This window comes from Nicotiana sylvestris, chromosome 11 (genome assembly GCF_000393655.2).
Source record: "Nicotiana sylvestris chromosome 11, ASM39365v2, whole genome shotgun sequence".
NCBI lineage: Eukaryota > Viridiplantae > Streptophyta > Magnoliopsida > Solanales > Solanaceae > Nicotiana > Nicotiana sylvestris.
This window is the reverse complement of record NC_091067.1, coordinates 136125468-136139235: the sequence shown is the minus strand read 5'-3', so window position 1 is coordinate 136139235 and position 13768 is coordinate 136125468. Positions and strand designations below refer to the sequence as shown.

Genomic DNA, 13768 nt, shown 5'->3' with positions numbered 1-13768 from the left:
TCCTTTATTCTATCCTTCTTTATTTATTTTTAATTTTCCCTTTTTTTATGTTTTAGTGGTGGTCGAATCCTATAGAGATTTCCTACGTATCATGTCCCCGCATTAATCAGACCATGCGTAGTTCTGTCTTATGCGGAAAATAGAGACACCATTTTTGGATTTTTCAATCTTCATTAGCAAAACGTTTTATTACAAGGCAAAACATTTTTGAAAGGAAACTGACAAGCTTGATACAGACCACAGACTTTATGCAAAAAGGGAAATACAAACTCCAACGGACAGTAGACTCTGAAGACAAGGAAAATACAAACTCAAACAATGAATGTCTCAAAGTTTTGAATTTTGGCGCCCACGGGGCGTCGTTCGACCTCGCCGTGGGATTTGGTGCAAAGCCCCTTTGCAGATATTTTAAATCTCCCATGATCTGGTGGACATAAATCCTTATTGAAGCAAAGAAGGTGGTACGGGACATATCCTCACAAGCTAGGCACTTTATGGTGATGTAGTGCCCGATATCGTCGATTCTTCCCTTGATTTTGTCCTTTTCCATAAGCAATCTCTCTATTTATTGATTCCGCGTCTCCAGCACTTCAGCGTTGTAAAAGAGTTGATCCTGAAACTCATTCATCTGTTTCTTCATTCGGGCCATCAGATCATAGTAGCGCTTCCTATCTGTTTTGGCATCTCGGGCTTGTCTGAAGATCCGCTCTTCGTAGTCCCTCTTCATTTGTTGCATGAACCGTACTTGCTCTTCTGTCTTCTTTATCCATTTCACCTGGATTTTCACTAGACCAGCTTTAGATTTTTCTAGGTCTTCTTGATACTCGAGGACTTTTTTCTTTAGACCGTTTATGAGCCTTTTATCAGCCTGGCTTCTCTCCTGGCTTATGGCAGCTATTTTCATTTCCTGGATTTGAGTTTTGAGGACCTCGTTTTCCTGAGCTAGTTTTCTCCTTTCTCCCTCATCTGCAGCGATATGCAAATCTTTCTCAAATTTCAAATCCATAACTTGCTTCTCCAACTTACCTATTGTCACCCTGTACTCGTGTTCTTTAGCCAACCAATCCCACTGTTCTTGCGACGCCTTGGCGAACTCCTGGATATGGGGTCTTTTAGCCGGCCTTTCGTGCTCAAGTTCTCTCATGTACCAAGCAATTTATCCTGGTGCCACATCGCCTTTGGCCCGATCCCACACGCAACTATCTGCTTTTAAATATTGGCATTCACTCCAAATCTGACGGACTCTTGCTTCAGGAAACTGTTCGTCAAGGCTAATCTCAATTACTTGAGCACTAAGATCTTCCTTCTGTGGCACTGTTTGGCATCTCCCGAGTTGTCTCAAAACCCTATATGGCGCATAGGGATGAATTCTATTGAGCCCCATCAATAGAAAGTGGGTCTTAGCAGCAGGCATATATATGACTTCATCAACGGGCAACCATCCTAGCGTCCACTGTATTTGGCTGGCGATGAGGGTCCGAAAGAATGATGTCCACGCCGTAACTCCCTCGGGTAGACTGACCCTCTTGATTCTTGTGTGGAATTCTTCTATGCAAGTTTTCTTCGAGGCACCATAACTCAAGAGTTGGGAACGGTGGCAGAGATGCTCAGTCATCCATATTTGTAGCAACAAGTTACACCCCTCGAAAAAGTTCCCTCTGGCTTTGCAGGCTGTGAGAGCTCGAAAGATATCAGATACTATCATAGGTGCCATAGTGCTTTCATCTTGAGTGAGCAAGGTACTGACGACCTCGGCTATTTTCAAATCAATGTTTCTATCTTTCCTTGGAAACACCAAAAGGCCCAAAAAGGTTATCATAAAAGCCACTCGTCTATGCTCATCCTATTTCTGATGGTTACTTTTGCTGCAAAACTTGTTACCCGGATTGTTGAATCCTCCGACATGACCGTATCTGTCGTATATGAAGCGCGGATTACAAAAACCTGCGGCCAAATCTAGGTTATGGACCATCCTGGGTATCTTTAATGAATCTAAGAACCGATGTGCGGTGATAGCTCTTGGAGCAACCAGGTATTTTTGCCTTATCGGAACTTCAGCATTTCCGATGTACCCGACTATTTCCTCCAAAGTCGGGGTGAGTTCAAAATCGGGGAAGTGGAATACATTATGTGCCGGGTCCCAGCAGGTGACCAAAGCTCTTATGATATCCCCCCGAGGTTGGATTTCCAATAAACCCGTAAGACCTTTTAGATATTTCTTAACCTCATCTTGCCCCTTACCACCTAAATCATCCCGCCATAGCCACAACTCGAAAGGGATTTTAGTCATTATTGAAAAATGTTCATTCTGCATCGTGCTCATCCTGTACATTTATTAAGGTGATTAAGAAATAAAATTTATTTGACTCAACAAATTGACTATTTCTTAATTTTCCACAGATTAAAGGAAGATCCGGTTCAGAACATGGCTTTTCAGCACTTCGAGAACGAAGATTTTAAAGCTGGGTGAGTCAACCGGTCAAAAATCCAAAAATGCCTAAAAGTGGCCGTTTATGCAAAGTCAGCCTTCCGGCGTTCCTTTCGGGAACATTCGGCTAATTTTGCCAAAAACGGCATTACTCGATTTATTATTGACTCTTTTCTTTTTTTCAAATTGAAATAAAAGACCCGGTTTCATAAACAAAACCCTTTTTTCTTTTTTTCTTTTTTTTTTAATTTTCTCAAAAATTCGGCAGAGTTTCGACACTATTTGGACATTGGTTTTTTCAAAACAGGCGAATAACTCTCTTTAACCCTCATCCTGCTATTTCTATTTCCTCAAAACATTCAAAAGTTGGTCAACATGCAAGTCCGAAGCAAATAAATGCGTGGAAAACAAATAACATGCATCAGGATGGTCTTTTTCATTTCAGGTTGCTGGTCCTAGACGGACCCAACCCCTGTGTTGAGTCCCCTAAGTTAAATGCAACATGATGCAAAAAATCGTTCCTACTAGGGATCCGACATGAAGTCATGTTATTCTAGGTTCAAAGCCTAGGTATTTGTTATAGACTGTGTACCCGAGCGGACAACTCGAGTCGAGGAGGGGGCAACGTACCGGGGACCCACGAGATCGTCCGGCTTTGTAACTTGTCCGGCCTCTTTCTTATTTCAGGGTATGACACTAACAGAATAGGAGGTCTCAACCAATAAGCACATCCCCGGAGGCAAGAAGAGAAGGGTTTCGGCACAGTTTATATACAGTTCAGATAATATCAAAGCGGTAAAAGCATCATTTAGCACATTAGGCCCAAACATGTAAAAAATCACATAAAACCAAATATAACAATTTATCTAAGCTCGAATTGTTGAACCCTGGACCACAGATTCTGGGTTTGTGTCCCCAGCAGAGTCGCTAGAGCTATCACACCTCCTTTTTACCCGCGCCTGCAAGGGGCGTAGAGGGAGTTTTTCCAATTAAAGGACAATCGAAACGGGATTTGTTTATTTATTTCAGAGTCGCCACTTGGGAGATTTAGGGTGTCCCAAGTCACCAGTTTAATCCCGAATCGAGGAAAAGAATGACTTTGTATTACAGTCCGCGATCCAGAAGTCCGGATAAGGAATTCTGTTAACCCGGGAGAAGGTGTTAGGCATTTCCGAGTTCCGTGGTTCTGGCACGGTCGCTCAACTGTCACATTCGGTTTATTTATCTGATTTTAACAATTATGAGCTTATATGCAAGTTTTAACTTTTTACCGATTTTATTATTATTATTATTATTATTATTATTATTATTATTATTATTATTATTATTTTAACAGAGAATTGCAACGTTGTGATAACGTATCTCGAACCACGTCACATCAATGTACCGGTGGTTATCGACACATTTCAACTCCGTTGAGATTTGGATTTGGGTCGCATAAATATGCACCCGAGCTTAAGAAAGTAAATTAGCAAATGCGCGCTTAAATCGACTAGCGTATCATTATTTTGGGTAAGGCCGTGAAATTTTGCTAAACGGCTCATCCCGAAATCTAAGTAATTTTACGAACACGTATAGAGGGCCCCGCAGCTTGTGTATTTTTGTTTGTCGAGGCTCGTCTCATTCATTATATTTAGAAAAGGAATTTGCAACGTCGTGGAAATGCATCTCGAACCACGCCACAATCAATGTACCCGTGATTAGCGACGCATTTCGACTTCGTTGAGATTTGGATTTGGGTCACATAAATGTGCACCTGGTTTTAAGAAGGTAATGTTATTTAAAGCACGCGCCTAAAGAGACTAACGCGTGCTTATTTTGGGAAAAAGCCGTGTGAAGTTCACTAAGCGGACGATACCGAGTTCTAAGTAATTAATACATACATTTGTGAGGGCCCCACAATCTGTGCATTTTATTTGGCGAGGCTCATCTCGTTTATCTTAAAAGGACGATCCTAAAGTGACTACATTTTTTCTACTAAGTACGTCTCTAAACACAAAATGAAGGTCCCAACCAATTGTTACTTAACTCTATTGTATGATTTTTTAAGGATGGTCTTGTGATCGAGCCCGTTTCCTACGCTCAGATTTCATGCGTTATTCGGGCCAAGTTCAGCGTTCGACTCACAGAAGCGGATTCGAGTATGATTTAACATACACATGCTATTGCCAATTGCTTTACATGATGAAGCCAAACCCGATATATTTCAACTTTTGAGCAAATGGGCTGCCAACAATCATTATCTACCTATTGTTGACAATATTAAAACCTTCATAGCTAGTGAAACTAACAAGTTTAAATAGGCAAGTTCAATAGAACAAACTCATGCTATCTTCATCTTACTCCATTGATTTAACTAAATAGCTTGACAATAATGGGCATGCTTAACTATTCGGGAAAAGCACAGTTAACTTGGAAGTTTGATTTTTTAATTCTATGCTACTAAAATTGGTATTAAACTACTAAATTTGCAACTAAGAAAGGCAAATTAATGGTCCAATACAGTCCTTATCAGATACAAACTCCACAGCCCACATTCTTCATTGGGTTATAAAGATAGACTATACAACTTATCATTTATCTACTAAATTACAGGTGCACTAAGTACTCCATTAATCGAGCATTTCTTTTCACTTTACATCTCACAGCTACATCACAGTGTGATTCGAAAGTTTACCTGGTAATAGACAATAGAAGAAGAATAGGAGGATCAGCAGAGCAGTAGCAAACAGCAACAGCAATACCCAGCAACATAGTAACAGAACAACCCAGTAACAGATTAGAAAGAAAACAACCAGCAGAATTCCTGCAGCACCTAATGAAACAGTAGAAAATAACCAATAGCAAACGCAGGAAAACAAATTGAAACCCCAGAAATACCAACCAGCAATACCAATGAAACAGTAACAATACTAGTTTTGATATTCAACAGTAAAAGAAAAGACCTCACTTTTCAGTTTCTTAGCTCTCAAACACTAAACGTTTTAGGATTAAAAACCAGCCTGTTTTTTTCTCAAATTACTGAACTCTTAAATGTTAAAAATCCAGCCTAGACTCTCTGAAAAAACTGAAAGAAAACTGATCTTTTCTTCTCAAAAAAAACCAGCCCCTAAATCTGTCTTAAATTGACTCTATTTATAACCCAAAAACAGGCATGCTATCTCTGCCTTGAAACTATCAGATTCTAACTGCCCACCCCCCTTTGAATCCCATTACTTGATGTCTTCTTCTTTGAAGTTATTTAGTTCCCCACACTTGAATGCCTTGTTCCCTATTATTTCAATCAAAACTATGGGTTATTATAGTATTCCTATTAACTCTCATACTATCATGTTATGTTCCCCATTGATATTAAACTAATGGTATCTATTATCCACTAAACAGACCCTTAAGTTAGTCCACTTGCAGACCTGCTAAATCCCAAAATTACCCCTTTAACCCCTGTGTGTTACTGCCCTGCCCTAAGCTTCATTGATCTGTTATTAAAACTCTATGAGTTGTAACCCTAACAACTAATTTCTAATTGATCACTAAATTACTACAACTATAAACCAATTCCCACTATCAAATTCACACAGTGATTCAGAGCAGAAGACCAGATCATTTCAAACATGGCATCAATCAAAGGGAATGAGTTGATCATATTGGGAACCAATCCTGATCAACTCAGACCCAGTGATTAAGCAGGGATTCAATAATACAAGCCAAAATTGAAGCAGTATGAATCAAGGAAGAAGGTTCATGTGAACAACTATAAAGAACAGGAGGTCAAACCAAATATAGGGAATGAGCAAACACAACTCTAAATCAAGTACATATAAGATGCAGGATGGTAAACATATTGGTATGAACCAAAGGTTGAACTATTATCATGTTAACATAACATTTAAGCCTAAAAGACTAATCGACGATGCTTATTGATTACACAGGCTATAACATTTAGCAGTTAACAACAAACAATCAGAATAAATAGACAAACAAGTGATTCGAGTGGTATTGACAAAGACAGGGAACTTATAAACTAACAAATTACATGGCTAATAGCATATATTCGACCATGAACAGAAGCAGACTCGACGAAATAAAAAGGTCTGATTAGAGAAGAAGAAGAAGCTATGAACAAAAACTATATTATAACTAAACTAAATACAATTAACTGTAACAATAATAGAACAAGAAAAGAGAAAAAGGTACCTTAACAAAATAGAAACTAGACGAACCCAAGTCAAACTCTTGACTCGAACTTTTTGAGGTCGAACAGACCTTAATAGAGTGTTCGCAACGGAGAACAGTTCGACTAAAGTCGATTAGACGCCCAAATTCCTTTAATTTCGGACAAAACCCAGGTTTGGTCTTCATAGGGGTCTTGGTTCCATTTGGGGTTCGAATGGTTCTAGCAAGATTCGACCCAGGCCAAAGGTATTTTGGTCACGAGGGAGGTCAGGGGGTGCCGTGGTGTTAGTTTGGGACTGGTTGGGGTAGGTTTAGGTTTCACTCGAATCTTCGATTGAAGATTCGAGAAGCTAGAGGTTGATTCGAGGCAAACGGTTAACGGATTCGTAACGAGGGTGGTCAGATGGCTTAGGGGTGTTAATTTGGTGACCGGCGGCATTGTTGCCGCCGGGTTTCAGGCGAAGGGAACGAGGGCGGTTAGGGTTTGGGGGCGTCTCTGAAGGGTCTGAGAGAGACTATGGGGCGAGGGGGGTTTGGTTTGGGGGCGTGGGGTAAGGGATTAGGGTTATATACGGGAGGGGCGTTTGATCTTGGTCGTTGGATCAATCACAATCAACGGCCTGGATCATTTTACTAATAGGAAATGACATCGTTTGGCCATGCTGCGAGACTGGGTCGACCCGGGGTGAAATGGACCGGGTTATGGGGGAAGCCTGGGACCGTTAGATCAAAAGGAACGGATGGTTCAGATTTAATCACCTGAAAAGGTGTCGTTTGAACCAATGCTGGGGCTGAACTGGACCGTTTGATCTGTTTGATCAATGGATCAGATTTGAGATGCCTAAACGGCATTGTTTGAGTCCTCTGAGAGATCAGGCATATTGGTCCGGGTAAATGGGTGTTTTAGGCCTGATTTTGGGTCCAATAAATGGCCCAGTTCCGAATGTGTTTCTTATTTCACTTGTTTTTCTTTTTCCTTTTTAATTCCTAATTACCAAAAATTCTAAAATAAGTTGTAAAACCAAAATTAAATTAAAAATATTTTTTAAACCTAAATAATAATTTACACACAAGATTAAATATTAATAATAAAATAAAAACAAAATCACCCAATTGGATAATAAAACGACAAAAATGCAACAAATACATATTTTGTGATTTTCTTTCTTTTAGAAACAAAACATGGTTCAGTTAATTCCTAAGTGCACAATTAAATCCTAAATGTGCATGCAACATATATTTTTGTATTTTTAATTAATTAAAACAAGATAAACATTCACAGACAACAATATAAACAATTATCCAAAGATGCCACGCAAATTCTTAAAACTGTACCTAAAGGACATTTGTTTTATTTTTTTGATTTCTTTTGGAGTAGTTTCCGTGAAGCAAAAGTCACGTGCTCACACCAGTTAGTAATAGCGGTCATACTAATAAGCCTGGTGTTAACCAAGGTCAGTCTCATAATCCTCTTGGTCCTCAAGCTGTAATTAAGAAAGAAATCAAGTGTTGGGATTGCAAACAAGTAGGTCATAAGAAAGTTGGTTGTCCTAAGAAAAAGAAATCAGGTAATCTTTTGGTTTTGGTCTGCTTTGAAACTAGTCTTGTTCACGTTCCTTTGAATTTCTGGTAGTTGGATAGTGGTGCAACTGCTCATATAACCAATGACTTGCAGGATCTAGTAAGCAGACGGAAGCCAAAAGAGGATGAAGCCAGTGTTGTTGTAGGCAATGGACTCAAAGCAAAAGTAGAGTTTATAGCGACATCTATATTACCTTTTAAAAATAATTCTAATATTTGTTTAGAAAATACTATTTTTGTACCGTCTATGAGACGAAAATTAGTTTCGATTTCCCTTTTGGAGAAAACAGGTTATTCATTTCAACAAAATAATGATATTATTTAAACTTCCTATGATTTACATGTTGTTGTTGATGCCTTTTTAAGTGATGGTCTATATCGCTTAAATGTATTGAATGAAATATTTTGTGTAATGCATGTTGAAAATATTGCCCACAAAAGGTCTGCTATGAGTAAAACATCTTACCTATTACGGCATGGGCGTCTTGGTTATATTTCTAAAGAAAGAATTGAACGATTGGTAAATAAAAATATTTTACCTGTTCTTGATCCAAAATATTTTGAAACTTATATGAATTGTGTTAAGGGTAAAATGACCAAGGTTAAGAGAAAGGGTTCCAGTAGGAGATCTGAGCTATTAGAAATTATTCATACTGATATTAGTGGATGTTATGTACCTACTTTCACAAATCATAAGTATTTTATTACTTTTATTGGTAATTTTTCAAGATACTGTTATATATATATATATATTTTAAAAGAAAAATCTAAAGCACTTGATAAGTTTAAAATTTACAAGGCTGAAGTTGAAAAATAGCTTGGGAAGTCCATTAAGATAGTGAGGTCTGATCGTGGTGGTAAGTACTATGGAAAATATGATGAGTGTGGTTAATGTATGGGGTTTTTTGCTTTATTTTTATAAGAATGTGGGATAGTAGCACAATATACCATATCAGGTACTCTTGAGCAGAATGGTGTGGCTGAAAGACGGAATCGTACTTTCATGGAAATGGTTAGAATTATGATGTCAATGACTAGGCTACCTTTGTATCTTTAGGGTGAAGCCTTAAAAACAGCTAGCTATATCCTGAATAGAGTTCCTACAAAATCTGTTTTGAAAACTCCATTTGAACTGTGGACAACCCGAAAACCTAGCTTGAATCATTTTCACATTTGGAGATATCCAGCTGAAGTTCATATTTATTCACCCATAGAAAAGAAAACTGATCCTAAAACTACCAGTTGTTTCTTTATAGGCTATCTTGATCACTCTAAAGGTTTTAGGTTTTTCTGCCCTAGGTGTGACACTAGAATTGTTGAGTCTATTAATGCAAAATTTCTAGAGTATGATGTTTATGATTGTGATTGTTCATATGGTAAGGAAATTGTATTGAAAGAGAAGGAAGTCATTGTCCTTGTAACTGTTGTACATGAAAATGTGGTAAACCAACCTATTCATGAGGGGGAGAATCAAGGGAACAACAACGCAGATCCCATAGTTCCTAAACAAAATGTACACAATGAACCACTCTGCAGCTCACAAAGAGAAAGAAGGACTGTCATCCCTGATGATTTTATCGTGTATGTGACTGAAATTCTTAGTGTGGGAGTTAGTTGAATTGCTTGTAGGTTTTAGGCCTATTGGTTGCAAATGGGTGTTTAAAACTAAAAGAGACTCCAAGGGAAATATAGACCATTATAAAAGCATGATTGGTAACTAAGGCCTACACTCAGAAAGAGAGTATTGATTATAAAGAAAATTTTCTCCTGTTTTTTCCAAGGATGCATTTAGAGTTGTGATGGCTCTTGTGGCTCATTTTGATTTAGAGTTGCACCAGATGGATGTTAAAACTGCTTTTCTGAATGAGAGTTGTCACGACCCTAACCCCAAACCTGGTCGTGATGGCGCCTCTCATGAAGACAAGGCCAGCCAGTCCAATCCAACTCAACTTTTAAAGCAGTTAATAAACATAAAAATAGTCTAAACATGATTTAAACAATACTAAATAGCGTAAATATCAATAATAATGTGGAAAGTCCAACCCGACACAGCCCTAACCGGGGTGTCACAAGTCCCGAGCATCTACTAGGGTATAAATACAACTGAAAGTCTGAGTGTTCAAATACAGACTAATGAATGAAGAGAGAGAGAAGCAGTGCTGTGAACGCCGGCAGCTACCTTGCTAAACTCTGATGACTCTGCCTCCGATCATCAAAAACCCGCTACCGGGTGTATAAATACCTGAATCTGCACACAAGGTGCAGGGAGTAAAGTGAGTACTCCAACTTAGTAAGTAATAATCATAACTAAAGTCTGAATGGTAAGAAATCACGTAAAGCATACCAAGATGCTGTATAGAAGCAGTTCAAAAACCAGTAAGAAATCAATGAAGATGTAAAATCTCTATAAACATCTTAGCTCAGTTTAAACATCTTTGAAAATGACTTTTTCAACAGTACGCAAATGAATGCAAAACAGTTAGTGAAGATAAGCACAGAAATCCGCCCCTTGGGCATAAATAACATAGTTTAACAAGTAAATCACAGGTAAATATAAAAGATAAACACATAAAGATTTGCTCCTCGGGATCAATGTCAACAACTCTGCCCCTCGGGCAATATCTCATAACAATACCAGCCCCTCGAGATATCACATAGAACAATATCAGTCCCTCGGGCTATATCTCACATCACAATGGGTACCAACGCTCACTGGGGGTGTACAGACTCCGGGAGGGGCCCCTTACGGACCAAGCGCAATATCAAGTCATCTCGTGGCATCAAATCTAGACCCTCGGCCTCATATAAATCAAGCCACCTCGTGGCGTATATATCTCAGGACCTCGGCCTCATAAACAATATCAACAAGCCACCTCGTGGCGTACATATCTCAGGCCCTCGGCCTCAAATCAGTATCAGTGTTTCCTCACAACTAGGACCTAGGACTTATTCAGTCAAAAATACTCATAAGCCCCTCGGGCATTGGTAAAACAATATTTCTCAGCCCAAAACATCATTTAAAATATCATTTAAGTCTCAAAATGGAGTAAAAATGGATGTATAGTAAAACAATGGAAAATAAAATGACTGAGTTCAATTAATAAGTCAAAATAGTGAGGAAATAGTAATAAAAATCCCCGAAGGGTTCAAATAGTTGGCACGAAGCCCAAATATGGCAATCAGCCCAAATCATGATGATAACATATATGTTTCAGTCAAATACGCGGTAAAATCATCAGTCGGGACGGACCAAGTCACAATCCCCAATAGTACACGACCCCACGTTCGTCATCAAGCGTGTGCCTCACCTCAATATAGCACTAGGATGTGCAATCCGGGGTTTCAAACCCTCAGAGAATCATTTACAATCATTACTCACCTCGAACCGGCTAACTCTTTAGCTCGCGATGCCTTTGCCCCTCGAATTGGCCTCCACGCGCGTCGAATCTATCCAAAATCAGAACAAAGACGTCACAATATGTTAAGGGAACAAATCCCAAGCAAAAACAATCGAATTACCGCAATATTTCAGAAATTGGTCAAACCCGACCCCCGGGCCCACATCTCGGAATTTTACAAAATTCACAAAACTAGAATCCTTATACTCTCACGAGTCTAACCATATGAAAATTATCCAATTCCGATACCAATTGGCCTTTCAAATCATCATTTTACATTTTTGAAAGATTTCACAGTTTTCTTCCCAAATTCCATCCCAAATCACGAATTCAATGATATATTCATATACTCTAGCCAAATTTGAGTTAGAATCACTTACCCCGATGAATTTCTTGAAAAACCTTTGAAAAATCGCCAAAATCCGAGCTCTCTAGGTCAAAATATCAAATAAACCCAAAACCTTGTATTTATAGAGTACCCCACATATTTCAACCTTCGCGGACCACACAAAATCGATCGCGGTTCGCACAAAACCAGTGCGGTCCGCACAAAAAACGACCGCGACCGCACAGGCTTTCCTTTGCAGTGACAGGCTTTAGCGTTTTGTCCATACCTTTCCTTACAGATGTCCAAATTATGATATCTTTACTTTTCTGGAAGACACAAAGGGCTACAACTTTCGTTTTTACATCATCTCAAAATTCCTTGTAGATCAAATGATATGAGCTTCCGCAGTAGGACTAGTGAAATGTTCCCCACCACGGCCACACAGCATTTTGTGCGGTCCGCACAGCACCTACCGCAGCCGCACTTCTTTTTGTTCGGTCCGCACAGCACATACTGCGACCGCACTTCTTTTTGTGAAGACCGCGCGGGTGGATTCCGAGGCCTGCAACCCTTCTGGACCTGCTACAGCTATGATTTTCGGCCTAACACATCCCGGAACCTACCCGGAACTCCCGGAACTTCAAACCAATTGTACCAACACATCCCATGACATCGTTCAAACTTGTTCAAAACTTTGGAACGCTCACAACAACATCAAATCACCAATTTAACATAGGATTCAAGCCTAAGAACTCTTAAATTATGCGTTCAATCAAAAATTCTATCAAATCTCATCCGAATGACCTGAAATTTTACACACACATCCCAAATGACACAACGAAGCTACTGAAACTCTCGGAATTCCATTCTGACCCCTATATCAAAATCTTGCCTATCAACCGGAAAACGACGAAATCTCAATTTTGTCAATTCAAGCCTAAATCTTCTCTACACTCCAAAACCCATTCCGATCGCGCTCCTAAGTCACAAATCACCTAACGGAGCTAACCAAACCATAAGAATTCCAATCCGAGATCAAAATACACACAAGTCAAATCTTGGTCAAACCTTTCTAATTTTAAGCTTTCAATTGATACTGTTCTTCCAAATTAAATTCTGATTAACTTGAAACCCAACACCAATGATTTACATAAGTTATATTGCATCACACGGGGCAAGTCATGCTCGAGAACTGGCGAGCGAAATGCAAAAGTTCAAAATGACCGGTTGGGTCGTTACATCCTCCCCCACTTAAACATATGTTCATCCTCGAACGTGCCCAGAGTTGTTCCAAAAGCCAACCAATTGCTGAATAACCTCATCATGCTCATTCCCGGGGGTGATCCCATGTCACCCTATCTCACATAGGTTCGATAACACAATATAACGGAAATTTCACAATCCATCCTAGTCCATAAACCATAGAACTACATTTTCCTTTCTAAAATCATCAACACGATCAAAATCTCATATTTATACTGTGAATAAGTCTGAACAAGCTGTAACAAACCATATATGCTATCTCCCGTGCAATCACATGATATACCACATAACTCAACACTTGTAGTGATGACTTCTAACCACAGCAGCTGCACACAACATCCGCATACCGATAGAAAAACTCTTATCAACTAAAGTCTCATCCCAACACTTTCATACACTACCAATGATCACTAAGATACGTGGTAAGACATAACCATTTCCCAGATCAACAATTCATGAAGCCACTTCTTCCTTGGCAAATACTACAACAAATTTCCGAACCGAAGCTCGATACTATCCTTCCAACATGCTGAAATCGCATCCGTTCGTATTTATTAATGATCCCTAACGATCTCCTCTAATCCAACACATTACTCT

General features: G+C 39.2%; 1 protein-coding gene across 1 annotated transcript; it reads right to left on the bottom strand.

Annotated features, from left to right (window-relative positions):
* Positions 1 to 565: 565 nt before the first annotated feature.
* On the bottom strand, positions 566 to 1144 carry LOC138881693 (uncharacterized). The gene has a single exon (XM_070161943.1). The coding sequence runs from the start codon at positions 1142 to 1144 to the stop codon at positions 566 to 568; it is 579 nt and encodes a 192-aa protein (XP_070018044.1).
* Between the last annotated feature and the right edge of the window lie 12624 nt (positions 1145 to 13768).